Genomic DNA, 21,422 nt, shown 5'->3' on the forward strand with positions numbered 1-21,422 from the left:
AGCCACCCCTGCCAAACAGCCAGAGGTGCTGGGATCTCAGTGCATGGGGGAAACAAGTCACTTCCAATAAACGCCCTGTGCTCCGCTGACATGAGCAATCAAGTGTGGGACCCAGAGATGGGGGAGCATAGAGCACCTGGCATGGTGGGGGACGGGGGGAAACTGGAGAAAGGGAATGGGGGGCATGAAGAGCCATGGGCATAGCAGGCATGGGGGAAATCGCATCCAGTCAAGACCCCGGATCCAGACAGTGAAGACGGCCCCAACCAGGAGCTCAATTTAAATCTTGTGATTTATACGCCAATCTCATGATCATTTTGGTCCAGTTCCAAGGTCCATGAGCTGCACCGCTGCCAGGTCTGGGCAGTGAGTGACAGGAGACTGGCAGGAAGCTGGACAGGACCAGAGCGCAGTGGGATGTGACTGGACAGACAGTGAAATAGCCAAGCACCCAGTCTGGGGAGTGGGATCGGTGCAGGCAGTGACAGGCAACAGGGGGTGTCTGATCCAGACTGGAGACAGACGGGAGCGTCCCCTGGGGAAGAGAACTCGAGGGGGTGAATCCAGAACTGAGATGAAGACCCCAGACCCGGCTTCAGAGACAGGGAGAGCCCTGGGTGCAGGAACGGTGCTGACCCACAAGGTTGGTGCACAGAGTAACAGGAGACAGGGGACGTCCCATGCAGACGGGGAGGCCAGCTGGAGACAGAACAGATCCGAAGTAGCTGGGACACTGGCTGGACAGACAAGTGAGTGTGGGGCACGGTGCCTGGTGTCACGGAGTCCCCGGGCGATGCTCTGGAACTGCTCCCTATGAAGCCAGGCATGACTCTGGGGGAGTCTCCTCTCTGGGCACAGCCTGTCTGCAGGACACACAGCTCACCCGGCTCCCCCCTTCCTGGGTCTGACCTCGGAGCATTCAGCATCCTCTGCCCCTCCATGTACTTCCCACAGTGAGTCCGCCCAGGCGGGGCTCCTGGGGAAGCCAGAAGGTCCTGCCCCCCAACTCCACAGTCAGACGGGACTCTCAGCCAGCCAGGAAAACAGAAGGTTTATTAGACGACAGGAACATGGTCTAACACAGAGCTTGTAGGTGTAGAGAACAGGACCACTCAGCTGGGTCCATTTTGGGGGGGCAGTGAGCCAGACAACCACGTCTGCACTTCACTCCATGTCCCCAGCCAGCCCCAAACTGAAACTCTCTCCTGCCCCTCCTCCTCTGGGCTTTGTCCCTTTCCGGGGCCAGGAGGTCACCCGATTCCTTTGTTCTCCAATCCTTTAGCTCTCATCTGGCAGGGGGAAGGGCCAGGCCATCAGCTGCCAGGAAACAGGGTGTCGACCATTCTCTGTATCCAGACCCCTGCACACACCTGCCCTCTAGGGCTCAGCAAGGATCACACACCCTCATCCCACCACGTAAATACTTAAGAACTGCATAGGGGAAACTGAGGCTCCCCTACACCATTCAGAGGAAACATTAAGAACAGTCCCGCTTCGTCACACCCGGCTACTCACCCTCCACCACGATTTCTGCGCTAGCCGTGAGGCCGGTGACGGAGTTGTGAGCCTGGCACTTGTACGTGCCCAGCTGATCCAAGGTTGTGGGGTTAACAGTCAAGATGCTCTCAGCCTTGTTAGTGTCGGTGCCATTGAGAAACCAGCAATAGCTCGGGGATGGGACAGAGTCGGCGAGACAAACGTCAGGATCAGAGGGGACCCGAGGCTCAGGCAGATGGGTCCTGGAGGGTCTTTCCTGGCAGAGCCTGGCCCATCTGCACACAGTGGGAGGAGATCGGGGGAGGGATGGCACAAGTAGGACAAACTATAAACAGGTGCCATATCCCACCCTACAGGTGGCTGCATCTCTGTGGCTGGGTGATGCCAGCAGGGCCAAGGGCAGCACGGGAAGGGGAAGAGGCTGCAGTTACTCACAGGGCACGGTGACGTTGCTGGGCTCGCTGAGGTTGGTGCTGACAAGATTCCCAACCTCGCACCAGTAGGCGCTGGTGTCAGCCCAGGTGGCATTTGGGTCCGGTTCTCCGAGGACAGCCCCAGCCGCTCACTGGGTACAAGGTAAGACCTGTCCCGGAGGCAGAACATGGTGTCGCTGCGGGGAGAGCTGTTACACATGAGGGTGAAGGTCCTTTCTCAGGCACCAGGGTTGGGTTTGGCGTCACTGTGGGCCTTGGCAGCATTTCTGTGCAAGGAACAGAGAGAGCGTCAGTGTTTGTCTCTGACCCTCCAGTCGCCTGGGACCAGGGCCGCCATCCCACGGGATTGTGAGAAGGGGCCTTTGACCATATCCACCACAGACTGTCTCAGACAAGGAACGATGGGGTCTCAGATGGAGGCATTGGCCAATTCCTGCCATGTTGGGTGCTCCCTTTTAAATCCTCAGCTCCTGGAGTCCTGTGATTTTCAGGATAATCTTCACTTTCATTTAACAAAGAGCAAGTTTCTGGCCCATTTGACTGAGGTGAAAATGTGGAAACCTCAACCTGAAGAGACCCTGGGTCCGAACAGTGAAGACACAGCTCCGACCAGGACCTGGATTTAAAGCCTGATTTATATCCCGATCTCATGAATGTCCAGGTCCGGCTCCAAAGGCTGTGAGCTGCACTGGCCATCAGGTTGGTCCAGTGAGTGACAGAAGACAGGCAGGAAGCTGGACAGGACCAGAGCACAGAGGGATGTGGCTGGACAGACAGTGAAACAGCCGAGAGCGCCCAGTGCAGGGAGTGGGATCAGTGCAGGCAGTGACAGGCGACAGGGGGTGTCTGATCCAGACTGGAGACAGACGGGAGCGTCCCCTGGAGAACAGAGCCCGAAGGGTGAATCCAGAACTGAGTTGAAGTCCCCAGACCCGGCTTCAGAGACAGGGAGGACACAGGGTGCAGGAACGGTGCTGACCCGCGGGGCTAGTGTACAGAGTGGCAGGCGACAGAGGACATACCATGCAGACAGGGAGCCCAGCTGGAGACAGGACAGACCTGGTGTTACTGGGGCACCGGCTGGACAGACAGTGATGCAGCTCCCAGGGCTCAGTTTGCCAGTAGACTGAGGCCATCATGGGGGCACGGTGCCCGGCTGCTCACCCTGTACTTGGATCTCCAGGGTGGCATTCCTTGAGCTGAGGGGGAAAATAGTGATGACCACACAAGTGTAATTCCTAGGGTGGCTGACGGAGAGATTGGTGACCTGGAGCTCATTGGAAAGCCAAATGTACACTAAAGCTGGGCTGGAGTGGTCTCGGCAGAGCAAATTGTGAGCGGAGCCCTCAGCATAAACCTTCTGGCTGGGGATGATTGTGGGCCCATCTGGAGCAAACACAGGAGAGCCATGTGTTGGGGGGGGCTGGGGGAGGGCAGGCTGCTCCAGCTGCAGAGAACTCGCTGCCCAAGGGAACTAGATCTAACAGCTGGTGGGCACAATGGGCAACTATCCAGTCTGTGCTGCCGCATAGCCCTGGGGGGACCACGCACTTCGCCCAGCCCAGAGACAGGGGTTTTGGGTGGAGTAGGTGGTTTGGGGAGAGATGCCCCATCTGGAACGAAAGTCCAAGAGTGATGGAGATTCCCTCCTCCCACAAGCTGCTCCCCTGGGGTCCCCTCCCTGTGGGGAAGTGGCCCCGTATCACCCAGGCTGGCTCGGACTCACTGCAGCTCCCGGCTGCGGGGTCTTGCTCAGCGTTGGCCTGCGGCATTAGAGCCGTCTGCTCCCACAGACCGCGGCCCCACATCTGTCTGTCTTTGCGTCTCACAGATCCTCCATCTCCTGCCCCCTAGGGCCCCCCCGATCTCTGACCCACTGGCCAGAGCTCCCCCGGGAAGAGGGGAAAGACCCGTGGCCACCGGGGCTCACACTTACAGAGCACATCCAGTAGGATGGTGGCATTCCGGGAGCTGACCACGTTGGTGCCCAAGCAGATGTAACTGCCTGAGTCGTTCCTGCTGATAGGATCCAGTGTAAGGGTCTGGTTGTCGCTGCTCAGAGAGACGCAGCCTCCAGGATCTCATTGTCCTTGAACCAAATCTAGGAAACCGGGCTGCCCCCACCCCACAGCTCAGGGTCACGGCCTTGGGTTCGATGGGGACGGAGGGGGAGATGGTGATGTTGACCACAGACACCCCCTCTGCAGGACAGAAAGGGTCAGGCAGTTACCCAAGGCACAGGGGAGCAGCCAAGGGGGGTGGGCACATGTCCCGGGATGGGGTAACATGCTCCTGCCCCGTGGACCTCCAGCCTGGCCCCACACTGGGGAGTAAATACCAGCTGACCCCAATCCTGCTGGGGTGGGAGGAAGTGTCCCATGGTCACAGGGGCTTTGGGGTGAAACTGGGATGGACTCAGAGCCCGACGGACAGGACATGGGGCAGAGACGGAGACAGAGCAGGGAGCATGGGCTGCGCTGAGGGCAGAGGGTGGGTGAGAGACATGCACCAGGCTGACGTCTGATTCCCGCACAGGGCAAAGACAGGGAGCCGAGGGGAGGCAGGACAGATCACAAGCGACCAGGCGCTGGGCACAGACAGGCAGAGACGGCAGTGCGGGCTATGCTGAGGAATGGAATCCAGAGCAATGGACGATCCAGATTCCGGACACATGGGGAACAGCCCACAGAGAAGAGACCCCACGGGGGTGAAACGGGAACTGACCAGGCACCGAGAGAGCAGATGCTGGGTGCAGAGCTGGCGAGAGCAGGTGCACAAGGTGCTGATGGGAGCGACTGGTGGAACAAGTGACCGGCTGACGGCTGATGCAGCTCTGGAAAAGCACAGACGCTCGGGGGTTAAACCAAGCCTGGCCAGGAGGCAAGAGCAGGCGCTGAGGAGAGCCCAAGAGAGCCGGCAACCCCTGCCCGGATGGGCGATATCGGCACAGTGAGGGAGGGAGAGGACGTCCCCGAGGGGTGGCAAGGGGGCAGAACAGAGCCACACCGACCCGGCTGATGGCAGACGGGGTGTGGGGGCCAAGAGGCAGGCTCTGCAGTGCAGAGCGACTGGGTCATTCATCAACAGGCAACAGTCTGGCTTCAGATCTAGCGTCAAGAGAGACGGGGCCAGCGACATGGGAACGAATCTCAGACTGGAGCCCCAGACCCGGCTGCTGAAAGGGCAGCATGGACAGCAGGGCTGGCACATGGTGACAGAACACTGTTGGATCCAGACTGGAGACAGGCGGGAGCGTCCCCCAGAGAACAGAGTCTAAGGGGTGGATCCAGGCCAGCCCCAGAGCCCTGGCTGCAGACAGGGAGATCCCAGCGCACGGGAACAATGCTGACCCATGGGGTCGGTGCAGGGAGTGACAGGGGACGTCCCACGCAAACAGGGAGCCTGGCTGGAGACAGGACTTCTTGGGTCAGCCCACAGAGCCCCCAGCACCCCACGTGCCCAAGACAGAGAAAGGTGTGAGGTGCGGTGCCCAGCTGCTCACCCAGCACCACGATCTCCAGGTCGGCGCTGTATTAGTGGCACGTGAGGATACTGTCGGCTCTGGGGTTTATGTGCCCGAGTGGTTCACAGAGACACTGAGAATCAGGAGCTCAGACAACGGCCCCTCTTCCTGGATCTGCATCCCACCATGACACCACGTGCCTCCCCACGGCCAGGTTAGTGTCCGCGACCCAGGGCAAAAAGAAAAGAAGTACTTGTGGCACCTTAGAGACTAACAAATTTATTAGAGCATAAGCTTTCGTGAGCTACAGCTCACTTCATCGGATGCATTTGGTGGAAAAAACAGAGGAGAGATTTATATACACACACACAGAGAACATGAAACAATGGGTTTATCATACACACTGTAAGGAGAGTGATCACTTAAGATAAGCCATCACCAACAGCAGGGGGGGGAAGGAGGAAAACCTTTCATGGTGACAAGCAGGTAGGCTAATTCCAGCAGTTAACAAGAATATCAGAGGAACAGTGGGGGGTGGGGTGGGAGGGAGAAATACCATGGGGAAATAGTTTTACTTTGTGTAATGACTCATCCATTCCCAGTCTCTATTCAAGCCTAAGTTAATTGTATCCAGTTTGCAAATTAATTCCAATTCAGCAGTCTCTCGTTGGAGTCTGTTTTTGAAGCTTTTTTGTTGAAGTATAGCCACTCTTAGGTCTGTGATCGAGTGACCAGAGAGATTGAAGTGTTCTCCAACTGAATTTTTGAATGTTATAATTCTTGACGTCTGATTTGTGTCCATTGCATTGGCACCCTGACAGCAGGATTGTCTGGCTATGTAGACTCCCTCCTCAGGCCCTTCGTTACCAGCACTCCCAGCTATCTTCGAGACACCACCGATTTCCTGAGGAAACTACAGTCCATTGGTGATCTTCCTAAAAACACCATCCTAGCCACTATGGACGTAGAAGCCTCTACACCAACATTCCACACAAAGATGGACTACAAGCCGTCAGGAACAGTATCCCCGATACTGTCACGGCTAACCTGGTGGCAGAACTTTGTGACTTTGTCCTGACCCATAACTATTTCACATTTGGTGACAATGTATACCTTCAAATCAGCGGCACTGCGATGGGTACCCGCATGGCCCCACAGTATGCCAACATTTTTATGGCTGACTTAGAACAACGCTTCCTCAGCTCTCGTCCCCTAATGCCCCTACTCTACTTGCGCTACATTGATGACATCTTCATCATCTGGACCCATGGAAAAGAAGCTCTTGAGGAATTCCACCATGATTTCAACAATTTCCATCCCACCATCAACCTCAGCCTGGACCAGTCCACACAAGAGATCCACTTCCTGGACACTACGGTGCTAATAAGCGATGGTCACATAATCGGAATTGGTCCTATATCGGAAACCTACTGACCGCTATTCCTACCTACATGCCTCTAGCTTTCATCCAGATCATACCACTCGATCCATTGTCTACAGCCAAGCGCTACGATATAACCGCATTTGCTCCAACCCCTCAGACAGAGACAAACACCTACAAGATCTCTATCATGCATTCCTACAACTACAATACCTACCTGCTGAAGTGAAGAAACAGATTGACAGAGCCAGAAGAGTACCCAGAAGTCACCTACTACAGGACAGGCCCAAGAAAGAAAACAACAGAACGCCACTAGCCATCACCTTCAGCCCCCAACTAAAACCTCTCCAACGCATCATCAAGGATCTACAACCTATCCTGAAGGACGAGCCATCGCTCTCTCAGATCTTGGGAGACAGACCAGTCCTTGCTTACAGACAGCCCCCCAATCTGAAGCAAATACTCACCAGCAACCACACACCACACAACAGAACCACTAACCCAGGAACCTATCCTTGCAACAAAGCCCGTTGCCAACTCTGTCCACATATCTATTCAGGGGATACCATCATAGGGCCTAATCACATCAGCCACACTATCAGAGGCTCGTTCACCTGCGCATCTACCAATGTGATATATGCCATCATGTGCCAGCAATGCCCCTCTGCCATGTACATTGGCCAAACTGGACAGTCTCTACGTAAAAGAATGAATGGACACAAATCAGACGTCAAGAATTATAACATTCAAAAACCAGTTGGAGAACACTTCAATCTCTCTGGTCACTCAATCACAGACCTAAGAGTGGCTATACTTCAACAAAAAAGCTTCAAAAACAGACTCCAACGAGAGACTGCTGAATTGGAATTAATTTGCAAACTGGATACAATTAACTTAGGCTTGAATAGAGACTGGGAATGGATGAGTCATTACACAAAGTAAAACTATTTCCCCATGGTATTTCTCCCTCCCACCCCACCCCCCACTGTTCCTCTGATATTCTTGTTAACTGCTGGAATTAGCCTACCTGCTTGTCACCATGAAAGGTTTTCCTCCTTCCCCCCCCTGCTGTTGGTGATGGCTTATCTTAAGTGATCACTCTCCTTACAGTGTGTATGATAAACCCATTGTTTCATGTTCTCTGTGTTTGTGTATATAAATCTCTCCTCTGTTTTTTCCACCAAATGCATCCGATGAAGTGAGCTGTAGCTCACGAAAGCTTATGCTCTAATAAATTTGTTAGTCTCTAAGGTGCCACAAGTACTCCTTTTCTTTTTGCGAATACAGACTAACACGGCTGCTACTCTGAGACCCAGGGCAGGCTCACATTAGAGCCTGCAGTCTAGAGCTGCTGATTGGGGTGTCATGGAGTGTGGGGGAGTCCGGGCCCTGCACCCCTTTTCCTCGGGTTCACTGTGACTCTCAGCCAGCCAGTAAAATGAAAGGTTTATTGGACAATAGGAACACAGTCTAAAAGAGAGCTTGTGGGTACAACCAGTACCCCTCAGTCAAGTCCTTCTGGGGGGCAGGGAGCTTAGACCCCAGCCCTGGGGTTCCCTGCGTTTCCACCACCCAGCCCCAAACTGAAACCAAAACCCCCCCAGCAGGCTCTCTCCTGTTGCCTTTGTCCACATTCCCTTGTCCACATTCCCGGCAGAGGTGTTACCTCCCCCTCCCCCTCCCCGCTCAGGTGACAGGCTCTCAGGTATCCCATCCCCAGTGAAACTCCCCTGCCATATTCCCAGGTCAACACTCCCCACTCCCTGCTGCGTCACACAGGGCTGATCACGGGGGTCAGGCCCGAATGGAGCAAACACAGGATGGTCACACACCTCTACAGGCCCGGGAGAGCCCCAGCACCCGGTGCCAAATACCCAGAGCTGGCACCAATGCCCAGGGCTGCCCTGGGGCACAGGGACCCGGCCTCCCTGGAAGTGAGCTCAGACTAGGAGAGGAACCAAGGGGATCTCAGCTTGCAGGGGCTGGGGAGCAAAGGGCCCTGCTGGGAACTGACGCACTGTGGGACCAGCTCATCCACCCCCTGCCCTGCTAATGCACAGGACAAAACCACCAAGGAACTCAACTGTGCCTACACTCTCCTTGGAGCTGCTGATGGCACATGGGAGCCAGTAGCTGGCTCCAGGCTGAAACCCGCCACCCATCAAATACACCACCAGAGCCAGACCTAGCATCCTGGTGGTGTTAGTGCCAGTGCCACCACTTCCTGGTGGCCAGTTTATACCCATTTGTTCTTGTGTCCACATTGGTGCTGAGCTTAAATAATTCCTCTCCCTCTCCTGTATTTATCCCTCTCATACATTTATAGAGAGCAATCATATCTCCCCTCAACCTTCTTTTAGTTAGGCTAAACAAGCCAAGCTCCTTAAGTCTCCTTTCATAAGACAAGTTTTCCATTCCTCGGATCATCCTAGTAGCCCTTCTCTGTACCTGCTCCAGTTTGAATTAATCCTTTTTAAACATGGGAGACCAGAACTGCACACAGTATTCTAGGTGAGGTCTCGCCAGTGCCTTGTATAATGGTACGAAAACCTCCTTATCCCTGCTGGAAATGCCTCTCCTGATGCATCCCAAAACCGCATTAGCTTTTTTTCACAGCCATATCACATTGGCAGCTCATAGTCATCCTATGATCAACCAATACTCCAAGGTCCTTCTCCTCTTCCGTTACTTCTAATTGATGCGTCCCCAACTTATAACTAAAATTCTTGTTATTAATCCCTAAATGCATAACCTTACACTTCTCACTATTAAATTTCATCCTATTACTATTACTCCAGTTTACAAGGTCATCCAGATCCTCCTGTATAATATCCCGATCCTTCTCTGAATTGGCAATACCTCCCAGCTTTATATCATCTGCAAACTTTATTAGCATACTCCCACTTTTTGTGCCGAGGTCAGTAATAAAAAGATTAAATAAGATTGGTCCCAAAACCGATCCCTGAGGAACTCCACTGGTAACCTCCCTCCAGCCTGACAATTCACCTTTCAGTAGGACCCGTTGTAGTCTCCCCTTTAACCAATTCCTTATCCACCTTTTGATGTTCATATTGATCCCCATCTTTTCCAATTTAACTAATAATTCCCCATGTGGCACGGTATCAAACGCCTTACTGAAATCTAGGTAAATTAGATCCACTGCGTTTCCTTTGTCTAAAAAATCTGTTACTTTCTCAAAGAAAGAAAAGGAGTACCCGTGGCACCTTAGAGACTAACAAATTTATTAGAGCATAAGCTTTCGTGAGCTACAGCTCACTTCATCGGATGCATTTGGTGGAAAAAAATGCATCCGATGAAGTGAGCTGTAGCTCACGAAAGCTTATGCTCTAATAAATTTGTTAGTCTCTAAGGTGCCACGGGTACTCCTTTTCTTTTTGCGAATACAGACTAACACGGCTGCTACTCTGAAACCTTTCTCAAAGAAGGAGATCAGGTTGGTTTGGCACGATCTACCTTTTGTAAAACCATGTTGTATTTTGTCCCATTTACTATTGACTTCAATGTCCTTAACTAATTTCTCCTTCAAAAATTTTTCCAGGACCTTGCATACTACAGATGTCAAACTAACTGGCCTGTAGTTACCTGGATCACTTTTTTTTCCTTTCTGAAAAATAGGAACTATATTAGCAATTCTCCAATCATTCAGTACAACTCCTGAGTTTACAGATTCATTAAAAATTCTTGCTAATGGGCTTGCAATTTCAGATGCCAATTCCTTTAATATTCTTGGATGAAGATTATCTGGGGCCCCCAATTTAGTCCCATTAAGCTGTTTGAGTTTCGCTTCAACCTTAGATATGGTAATATCTACCTCCATATCTTCATTCCCATTTGTCATGCTACCATTATCCCTAAGATCCTCTTTAGCCTTATTAAAGACTGAGGCAAGGTATTTGTTTAAATACTGGGCCATGCCTAGATTATCCTTAACCTCCACTCCATCCTCAGTGTTTAGCAGCCCCACTTCTTCTTTCTTAGTTTTCTTCTTATTTATATGGCTATAGAACCTTTTACTATTGGTTTTAATTCCCTTTGCAAGGTCCAACTCTACTCGACTTTTAGCCTGTCTCATTTTATCCCTACATGTTCTGACCTCAATAAGGTAGCTTTCCTTGCTGACCCCTCCCATCTTCCACTCCCTGTATGCTTTCTGCTTCTTCTTAATCACCTCTCTAAGATGCTTGCTCATCCAGCTTGGTCTACAACTCCTGCCTATGAATGTTTTCCCCTTTCTTGGGATACAGGCTTCCGATAGCTTCTGCAGCTTTGATTTAAAGTAATCCCAGGCCTCCTCGACCTTTAGATCCATAAATTCTTCAGTCCAATCCACTTCCCTAACTAATTTCCTTAATTTTTGAAAGTCAGCCCTTTTGAAATCAAAAACTCTAGTTGCAGATTTATTTTTGTTAATCCTTCCGTTCAGTTTGAACTGAATTAGCTCATGATCACTTGAACCAAGATTATCCCCTACAACCATTTCTTCTATGAGGTCCTTGCTACTCACCAAAATTAAATCTAAAATGGCATCCCCTCTAGTCGGTTCAGCAACTACTTAATGAAGAAAAGGAGTACTTGTGGCACCTTAGAGACTAACAAATTTATTTTAGTCTCTAAGGTGCCACAAGTCCTCCTTTTCTTTTTGCAAATACAGACTAACACGGCTGCTACTCTGAAACCTGTCATTACTTAATGAAGGAATCCATCAGCTATCGCATCTAGGAAAATCTGAGCCCTATTATTATTACTAGTACTGGTCCTCCAGTCTATATCTGGGAAGTTAAAGTCTCCCATGATCACGCAGTTTCCATTGGTATTTACTTTATTAAAAACATTAAAAAGGGCTCTATCATATCCAAATTAGATAACGGAGGTCTATAGCATACCCCAAGCACTATCGTAGGAGAGGCTCTACTAGTTATCTTCCCCAATGTAATTTGTGCCCAGACGGACTCTGTCTTATCCATTGCATCGTTTTCCCAAAGGAGTCAGAGTTTCCAGCACACAGGGCTGGGCCTAGACCCAGCAAACCTGAGTTCTAGCAGCCCCCGAAGAAACACAGCTGGGATGGGCTGGAGTGTGAAACCCCAGCTCTTGCTTTATAGGAAGATCCCTCGATTGAGGGCTAACTCTGGGCTGATCCATGAGCTGGCTCAAGTACGCATCAGGCCCATCTGAGGGATGGTCTTGTCACGGGGTCCCCGGGCAATGCTCTGGAACTGCTCCATACGAAGCCAGGCAGGACTCTGGGGAAGTCTCCTCTCTGGGAGCAGCCTGTCTGCAGGACACACAGCTCACCCGGCTCCCCCCTTCCTGGGTCTGACCTGGGAGCATTCAGCATCCTCTGCCCCTCTGTGAGCTTCCCACAGCAAGTGCGCCCAGGCAGGGTCCTGGGGAAGCCAGAGGATCCTGCCCCCCAACTTCGCAGTCAGACGTGACTCTCAGCCAGCCAGTAAAACAGGTTTATTAGACGACAGGAACATGGTCTAACACAGAGCTTGTAGGTGCAGAGAACAGGACCCCTCAGCGGGGTCCATTTTGGGGGGGCAGTGAGCCAGACAACCAGGTCTGCACTTCACTCCATGTCCCCAGCCAGCCCCAAACTGAAACTCTCTCCGCCCCCCACCCCGGGCTTTGTCCCTTTCCCGGGCCAGGAGGCCACCGGCTTCCTTTGTTCTCCAACCCTTTAGCTCTCACCTTGCAGGGGGGAAGGGCCCAGGCCATCAGTGGCCAGGAAACAGGGTGTCGGCCATTCTCTGTGTCCAGACCCCTGCACACACCTGTCCTTTAGGACTCTGCACGGATCATGCACCCTTATCACACCCCCTAGAGACTTAAGAACTGCATAGGGGAAACTGAGGCACCCCCACAATATTCAGAGGAAACATTAAGAACAGTCCTGCTCCGTCACAGGTCTGAAGCGTCTCCAGAGGCTGGTACAGGTGGTTATAAGCCCACTGCTGAGCTGCTGGACTTTGTGACGACTGATCCCCTGATCACTAAATCAGGGGCAGAGAAGAGCCACAGAAGCGATTCAGGACGGGAGGAAATGCCTTGGAGCGAGCGACTGGCAGAGCTCGATGTGTTGAGCTTCTCGGAGCTCTGTATGAGTGTGTCTGTCTGATAACAGCGTGTCAACCCCTCCGTGGGGAGAGAACACCAGGCCTGGGAGCGGAGCAAGGCCAAGCGAGAAGGAACGGCTGGAAATTCAAGGCAGACATGTCCCAGTTAGACAAAGGCCGTGGTTTGTACCAGCCAAGGTGACCAGCCGCTGGGCAAACGCCCGAGGGCAGGGTGGATCCTCCGTCTCGGATCCAGACTGGGGCCTTTTCCTCGAGCACGAGTGACTGGGCTCCATACTGCAATAACAGGGGATTCTATGGCCTGTGCTACGCAGGAAGCCAGACTAGTTGGTCGAATGGCTCCTGCTGGCCTCAAACGCACCAAGTCTGTTAATTATTAACCATTTACAGCAACTCTGATGGTGGTGCCTTCCCGTTCCTGTCACTGAATCAGCTGGCTCTGGCAGAAGGTTACTGACAAGGCACACAAAGGGAGGGGGATTAGCAGATGGGTTCAGGGGTGACAGGCACACGGGGTACAAAGGACGGGGCAGGACCTGTTCTAGGTGGTTATCAGCCACTCACTTCCCTGCCGCTCTGCTCATGACAACAGATCCACCCGGCTTCACTGCCAGGTGCAGGGATTCTCAGGCTCTGAGCTCCTGCTTCCCCCAGCAAGTTACCTATTAACCGCCCCTGCCTGCTTATCGGGGGACTTTCCTATAACCTGCCAGACCCCGACTTGTGGGGAGGCAGGACCCGGGTTCACAGAGGGAGGGGCTCCAGCTCCCTGGTGTCCAGGGTGGGGGCCCAGGGCACATGGAGGAGAAAGTTCCCCAGCATGACTGGGGGGGCTTGGAGACACTGTGGGGCAGCAGTGCCATACCCCCCATAGAGTATCTCACTCTGGGACCCAGGGTGGGTCTAGCCAGGCACCAAGGACCCAGCCGCCTCCCACCCCCATCCCGGGTGACACAGCTGAGCGTGACTTCGCCAGCCACCCTTCCCCCAGTGCCGTCAGCCAAGCGCCCCTGCCAGGTGAATGGGGGAAGGAGGCCGAGGGCAGTGAACAGCCAGCGCTGCCTGGCGCGTCTCTGCTGTGGGGCAAGGACACCCCCCCCGCTACTCTCCCAATCAGACCCCGCCCAGCGTTCCCACCCCAGACTCAGCCCATGGGGGCCCCACACTCCCTCCCTGCATCCGGCCAGATGCTCCCCAGGAAAACAGGGGTTTGCAGCTTCCCAGCCCCGGTTGTGCTGCAGGGCTTCTGTGCCATGGGGCAAGGGGTCGGGCTGGGAGGCTCTGGGGGCAGGCAGGGGCTGTCAGCCTCCAGCCAGACGTGCTTCAGCTGGGGGGCTGGCAGGGCTGTGTGGCCTTGCTGGAGAAATGCCCTGGGGCAGAGCTACCCTACACCAGGGATGGGTTTGGTCCATTGTGTTTTAGCAGCTTGATCTGTTACCTGGATTATGGTAACACGCAGCAGCCGATTCCAGACACCCCCCAGACCCCGACCCCAACCAGGGCCCCTCGTGCCGCCCAGACACAGCGAGACGGCCCCTGCCCTGAAGGGCTCCCAGTCTAAGCAGCCAAAGGCAGGATCACTCTCTACGTTACAGCTAGGAACCGAGGCCTCAAGAGCGGCAGGGACTGGCCCAAGGGCACCCAGAGAGTCAGCAGCAGAGCTGGGAATTGAACCCAGGAGTCCGGGCTCCCACAACCACAGAAAGATGAAACTCCAGGTTCTCTGCTGAGTCCCATGGGGCAGCAGTCCCGAGGCAGTTGATGGGCGCACAGAGCAGCAAGGTTCCCTCCCAGGGAGGCGGCATACAGAGATCTCCGGGGTTACCAGAGGAGGCTGGAGCCCAGATGCCCCGGTGAGGGGCCCGACTGAGCAGGGGGAGCCGGGAGGCTGAGGCGCAGCTGGGGATACTCTCAGAGCGAGTCAATGGAGTTGAGGTCGCTGGTGCTGACCTGGCTGGAGGCTTCACACGACCAGACCCTGGTGTGACTACGGGTGACGCTGGCCAGGGTGAGGGTGCAGCTATCCGGGATCAGCGCCAGGCACTTGCCCAGCCAGGGGGCTGCCTGGCCCTCAGCCAGCGCATGGTGCCAGTGCCAGAGGAGGTCACACAGACGAGAGCTACGGTGTCAGCGAACCCCACCTGGGGCAGAGCCAGCTGCTCTGCAGGCAGAAGGGGTGGACGGGACAGAGGGCTATGGGGGGCAGCCTCTCCCCCCTCCAGCACCTGGCACAAGGAGTCCAGCCGCCCTCACACCATCTCAGGATCCGCACAGGGACACGCAAGAGCCTTCACCCCCCGCCTCCCTCTGAAAGCTGATGGGCCGGCTGCACAGAGACACAACTTCTTTCTGCGGCTACTTCCCTGGGCAAGGAGCCCCTGGGAATGGACCCCAGGGTGATTAACCAGGGATGGGGAGGCCTGGCAGTCACCCCCCAGAGCTCCTAGGGGTCCCCCCATCATCCACAACAGCAGGGCTCCCTCTGCCCCCAGTTATCTTGGCCCCACATGCCCCTGGAAATTGAGGCACAAGGTGATGACAGCTCCTGGCTTCCAAACAGTGACGGGCACTGGCTCTATGGGGGCATGGGGGGCCATGGGCTCCTGCACCCCCAGATCCTTGTCCCACAGCCCCCGTCAATCTCCCAATCCCACCCGCACTCCCACTGGGGACTGGGTAGCAGTGCTGGACTGGGGCAAGTGGGACAAGGATAAGGTCCTGTGAGCATGCTCCTCCCAAAGAGAGAGGGAACTGAGGCCGAGAATCACACGGTCACAGTGCGAGCCAGGGGATGGGATTTGCAGTAGGGTGTGCGAAGATCTTTGCACTGATCACACTGCAAGATGGACTCCAGTGGCAGGGTGTGCTAGAGAGCACTGCCCCAGAGGGAACAGCAGCCCATAGACACCTGGGGATGCAGGGGGTGTGGGGGATCCAAAGTCTGGGGCGGGAACCACCAGCGGAATACAGAACCTAGATCTCGAGCCCTGGTGGCCCGATCCTGGCCCCAGGTGAGGACACACAGATGGGGCTGGAGGAGGGTCCCAGAGAGCCCCAGCTCCCAATGGAGACAGAGGGAGAAGGGGTGAATCTGCCCCTTTCAAATACCTCAGCACTGAAGAACGGGTGTCACATCAGCACTGATCACACGCAGGGAGAGGGGCCCTGGCATTCCCTGGCACAGATGTGCCTCCGAACCCCCAGCACAGACCCCCTTCCCCAACCCGGACTCTTCCCCCCCCCCAGCATGGGGCACCCCCTCCTCACAGACAGCATGGACCCCACTCCCATGCCCTGAAGCAGCTCCCCCTCCACTGCCCCCCAGCACCAGCCGTTTCCCTCCCCCCAGTGCTAGGGGCCACATTCCAGAGCACTATGAACAGGGACTTGTGATGGTGCAGCCTGTCCCCGCTCCCCACCCCCATGCCCGCCCGCAGCCCGTCCTCCCCCGGACAGAGCCGTCAGTGCCAGCTCCCCGGGGCAGCACGACCCAGCTCTGCCATGGAGATGCTTCTCCCCCGGCAGGTTAATGCTCACTCAGGCTGGCAAGGCAGCGATGCCGGGATGGGGGGAGACACTAGAGGGGCCCGGAGAGGCTGTGGTGGGCAGGAGGCAGTGAGGTAGGAGGGCACTGGGATACCAGGATGGGATGGGGGGTGCCAGGGACACCAGGGGGAGCTGGAGAGGCTGGGACAGGCAGGGGACACTGCAGATACCAGGATGGGCTGGGGGCACCAGAGACCCTGGGAGGAACTGTGGCCCCAGAGCTTGTCTCCTCCGTGTCCAGAGCAGGGTCGATGCAGGTGGCATGAGGGAGAGCTCCCCCCACAACACACATAGCCCCCCTCACCTGAGTGTGCCCCAAAACCCCAGGGGATCTCAGGGTTTCTGGCCCAGCCCGTGGCCCCTTTGCCACTGCTGCCAGTGAGGGGCTGGATCCTACTCAGGGGCCAGAAACCAAGCTGGGACCCAGCAAATTTATTTCACCCCAGACCCTGAACGGGCATTGTGGGAATGGCGGGTTCTGGTGGGTGCTGGGAAGCCCAGGGATCCCCCTATGCCCAGTGAAGCTCAGTCCCACACTGCTGGGATGTCAGGGAGAACCAGAGCCAGGAGGGGTCATGGCAGGATGGGGGGGACCCAGAGCTCCACATTTCTGGAGGGTACCATCTCCCAGGAGAAGCAGGGGGCAGGGAGTTTCAGGATACCCCACAGTGTCTGTGTTTGGGGCGGGTTCCTCCCATGACCCAGCCAGCCTCATCCCCGGGGAAGACACCCAGAGCCCATCGCTGGAGCGGGGATGGGGAAGGGGCAGCTCCCGGGGGTGGCACTTACCAGAGACGGGCAGATGCACCGTGGTGAGGGGAGGGCTAGTCGGGCTCTCTAGCTTCACAGTGTAGCTCCCGGTGTCATTGAGCGTTAACCCCGCGATGTGCAGGGCGCAGCCCGGCCCCACTGTCTCCCGCCCCGTGTGGGCCGGGCCGGGTTTCTGAACGGGGGGTGTTTGTGGGAAGTAGGTGAGGATCCGGCTGTTTTCATCAGTGGTCGCTGATCGGTACCAGCTGCAGACCACGAAGTCCTGTGGTGGATTCTGGGGCGCCAGGCTGACACCCCCTCCCACCACGGGGCTCGGCGGGGTGAGGACGATGGTCACTGGGGTCTGGGCCGGCACCAGCTGGAGGCAGGAGCCCAGGACGGAGGCTGCGGGGGAAGAAGAGTCTCAGCTGGGCAGTGAGGGGCCGGGGCGCTGGGGGTCAGTAGGGGTCGGGGGGGGACACAAGCAGCGAGCGCCCGCCCAGGGGTGATCAGCCACCCGGCTACACCTGACCAGAGAGCGCAGGGCACGGGCAGACCCTGGGCAGGTCCCTGTCCGGCCTTCCAGACCCAACCCCCGACCGGGGGAACCGCCCCAGGCTCCAGCTGTCGCTCCCCAGTCGCAGAGCAGAGGGCGGGGTGTGGATCGGGCAGGGTGGGGGGCAGGAGCTGCCGACAGCTCCATGGAGATGGGGGGTATCCCCAAAACCGCTGAGAGAATCAAACATGTGACCCCCCCGGCTCTGACACCCTCAGGTCAGGGTGGGGTTAGAGCATGGGGTAAGTGGGGGAGGGCTGACACCCCCATCCCACTGGGACAGGAAAGAGGGGGGATGAGCTGGGGGGGAGTCCCCTGGGACGCAGCTAAGGGCAGGAAAATCTGGTGAGAAAACGCCCAGAGCCAGAGCCCAGAGGGTGTAAATCGGATCTGCTCCATGAGACACAATATCCCCCCACTGACACCACTGGGGGGCTGGGCCTGGGGAGATAGACAGAGAGAGGGGTGGGGTGGGGTGGGGTGGGGATAGGTAGGTAGGTAGGTGTGTGGGGATGGACAGACAGGCAGGCAGATTACAGTCGGGTGATTGGTGTCCCTGAGGCCAGGATCCCACCAGACACCAAAGAACCACTCAAACACCAGCTGTCAGACAGACGGGGGGGCAGGCTCCCTGGGGGCCACAGGGGACCCCATCCTGGGACTAACACCCCCAAATGGGTGACCCTCAACCTCTGCCCCAAAGCTGCCAAGCCCGTCCCCCATGCTCTGCTCTCACCTGCCAGCAGCAGCCCTTTCCAGAGGCTGCCCCATGCGGGGGGGTCCCAGCTCCCGGGAAGACGCCCCATGGCCCTTCTCCTTCCCAGGGGATCGCTGCCTGCTGTGGCCTTGGAGAGAGCCGAGTGTGGGTGCCCCGCCGGACGCCTGGGTTCTCTGGAACAGCTGTGCCAGCTGCCGGGGCTCCCTGACTGAGACTCTGGCCAGGCGGGGTGGGGACTAGACAGCTCCGGCCCCGCCTTCCTCCCCCCCGTCTGGGGGCAGGGCTAATTCCGAGCCAGCCCCTCCCACCTGCCCAGCTGTTTGTGTCCCTGCACCTGTGGGTCCCGCTCTAGGGCAGGGGCAGCTGGGAACTGTGCAGATCTGGTCGCCCCGTCGCAAAAAAGAGATACTGGAATTGGAAAAAGAAAAGGAGGACTTGTGGCACCTTAGAGACGAACAAATGTATTTGAGCATAAGCTTTCGTGAGCTACAGATCACTTCATCGGATGCATTTGGTGGAAAAAAAAAGTACTGCTTTTCTTTTTGCGAATACAGACTAACACGGCTGCTACTCTGAAAACCTTAAAGACAGTGATCACTTAAGATAAGCCATCACCAGCAGCGGGGGGGGGGGAGGAGGAAAACCTTTCAGGGTGACAAGCAAGGTAGGCTATTTCCAGCAGTTAACAAGAACACCTGAGGAACAGTGGGGGGTGGGGTGGGGGGGAGAAATACCATGGGGAAATAGTTTTACTTTGTGTAATGACTCATCCATTCCCAGTCTCTATTCAAGCCTAAATTAATTGTATCAAGTTTGCAAATTAATTCCAATTCAGCAGTCTCTCCTTGGAGTCTGTTTTTGAAGCTTTTTTGTTGAAGAATTGCAACTTTTAGGTCTGTAATCGAGTGACCAGAGAGATTGAAGTGTTCTCCGACTGGTTTTTGAATGTTATAATTCTTGACGTCAGATTTGTGTCCATTTATTCTTTTATGTAGAGACTGTCCAGTTTGACCAATGTACATGGCAGAGGGGCATTGCTGGCACATGATGGCATATATCACATTGGTAGATGCGCAGGTGAAGGAGCCTCTGATAATGTGGCTGATGTGATTAGGCCCTATGATGGTGTTCCCTGAATAGATATGTGGACAGAGTTGGCAACGGGCTTTGTTGCAAGGATAGGTTCCTGGGTTAAAAAAAAAAGGAGGACTTGTGGCACCTTAGAGACTAACAAATTTATTTGAGCATAAGCTTTCGTGAGCTACAGCTCACTTCATCGGATGCATGCTTATGCTCAAATAAATTTGTTAGTTTGTAAGGTGCCACAAGTACTCCTTTTCTTTTTGTGAATACAGACTAACACGGCTGCTACTCTGAAACCTGGAACTGGAAATGGTTCAGAAAAGGGCAACAAAAATGATGAGGGGGATGGAAGGACTGCCACGTGAGGAGAGATGAATAAGAGTGGGACTTTTCAGCTTGGAAAAGAGATGACTAAGGGGATGCATACAGTCATGACCGGTGTGGAAAGAGTAGATAAGGAAGTGTTATTTACTCCTTCTCAGAACACATGTACTAGGGGCCACCAACTGAAGTTAACAGGCAGCAGGTTTAAAACAAACAAAAGTAAAGTATTTTTTCACACAACGCACAGTCAACCAGTGGAACTCCCTGCCACAGGATGTTGTGAAAGCCAAAACCGTAACAGGGTTCAAAAAAGAACTAGATAAATTCATGGAGGACCGGTCCACCAATGAATGGGCAACAGGGGATGGATCACTTGGTGATTCCCTGTTCTGTTCTTTCTCTCTGGGGCACCTGGCACTGGCCACTGTCGGCAGACAGGACACTGGGCTGGACAGACCATTGGTCTGACCCAGTCTGGCCACTCTTCTGTTCAGTACCAGGTCTTGGGGATCCCTCAGGGGACCCCGCATGCTGTGGCTGGCACAGGCAGTGGCACCAGTGCAAACACGCCTAGATCGGACCGGCACAGTGTCACACTCAGCACAGGTGTGTCAGCACGTGGGGCCACACTCACAGAGAGACACACTTGCCCAGTCTGGGTCTGTGCAGCACCCGGTACAATGCGGGGGGGCTGATCTCTCTTTGTGCAGTGACCAGAGTGATGAGGGCCTGACCTTAGCAGGGGTCAGTGCAACACCCAGCACAACGGGGAGCCATTCTATATCAGGCTCTGGGCAGTGCCAAGCATCATGGGGCCACGATCTGAGTCTGGGGGGGGGGTCTGTGCAGCGCCCAGCATCACAGGGGCCCTGATCTCAGTTGGGGTCTGTGCAGCGCGCAGCACCACAGGGCCCTGATCTCAGTTTGGGTCTGTGCAGCGCCCAGCATCACAGGGGCCCTGATCTCAGTTGGGGTCTGTGCAGCGCCCAGCACCACGGGGCCCTGATCTCAGTCTGGGGGGCTGAGCAGCACCAGGCGTGATGGGGCACCAATGTCAATCCAGCTCTGCAGACCCCAGACCCCCCCAGGGAAGCCCAGCCCCCCTGAGTGCACCCTGGGGCACCCACTGCCCCTCATGCCCCCTACAGTCTTCCCACCCCGGCTGAGGGTTCCCTCTGGGGGGTTATTTGCTCTGTGCCCCACACCCTGAGGAGAGGGGGGACAGGGGTTCAGATCCACCCCATCGATTTTCTCCAGGGAGCACAGCTGACCCTTAGCCTGGGAACCCCTCTGAATCTGCTGCAGCAGAGACACCTGGAGCTCAGAGTCCCACAGCGCCACCCAGGGATGAGTGGGAGAATGGGCACCAGGGGGGGATGGCAGCACCCAGGGCATGGGGTTCATGCTGTGTCCCTCCTGGATCATCTAGCGGGATCCCTATCTCACCCCAGGGCAGGTCCGGTGCTCCCCCAATGCAACTCCTGGGGAACAGGGTGTCCTAGGCACCACCTGGGTTCTATCCAGCTCGGGGGGGAGGAGTGGGGGCTAGTGGGTTAGACCCAGGAGTCT

At 55.5% G+C, this 21,422-nt stretch overlaps 1 protein-coding gene across 1 annotated transcript in view; it reads right to left on the reverse strand.

Annotated features, from left to right (window-relative positions):
* CEACAM5 (CEA cell adhesion molecule 5) overlaps nucleotides 1–18,686 on the reverse strand; it is a 28,488-nt gene extending 9,802 nt beyond the window's left edge. The window contains 3 exon segments of the mRNA XM_038383552.2: nucleotides 2,129–2,197; nucleotides 17,212–17,577; nucleotides 18,465–18,686. Coding sequence (XP_038239480.1) covers nucleotides 2,129–2,197; nucleotides 17,212–17,577; nucleotides 18,465–18,534 — 505 coding nt within the window. The 5' untranslated portion in view covers nucleotides 18,535–18,686.
* Nucleotides 18,687–21,422: the final 2,736 nt, after the last annotated feature.

The sequence above is a fragment of the Dermochelys coriacea genome, chromosome 24 (genome assembly GCF_009764565.3).
Source record: "Dermochelys coriacea isolate rDerCor1 chromosome 24, rDerCor1.pri.v4, whole genome shotgun sequence".
In the NCBI taxonomy this organism is placed as follows: Eukaryota; Metazoa; Chordata; order Testudines; family Dermochelyidae; genus Dermochelys; species Dermochelys coriacea.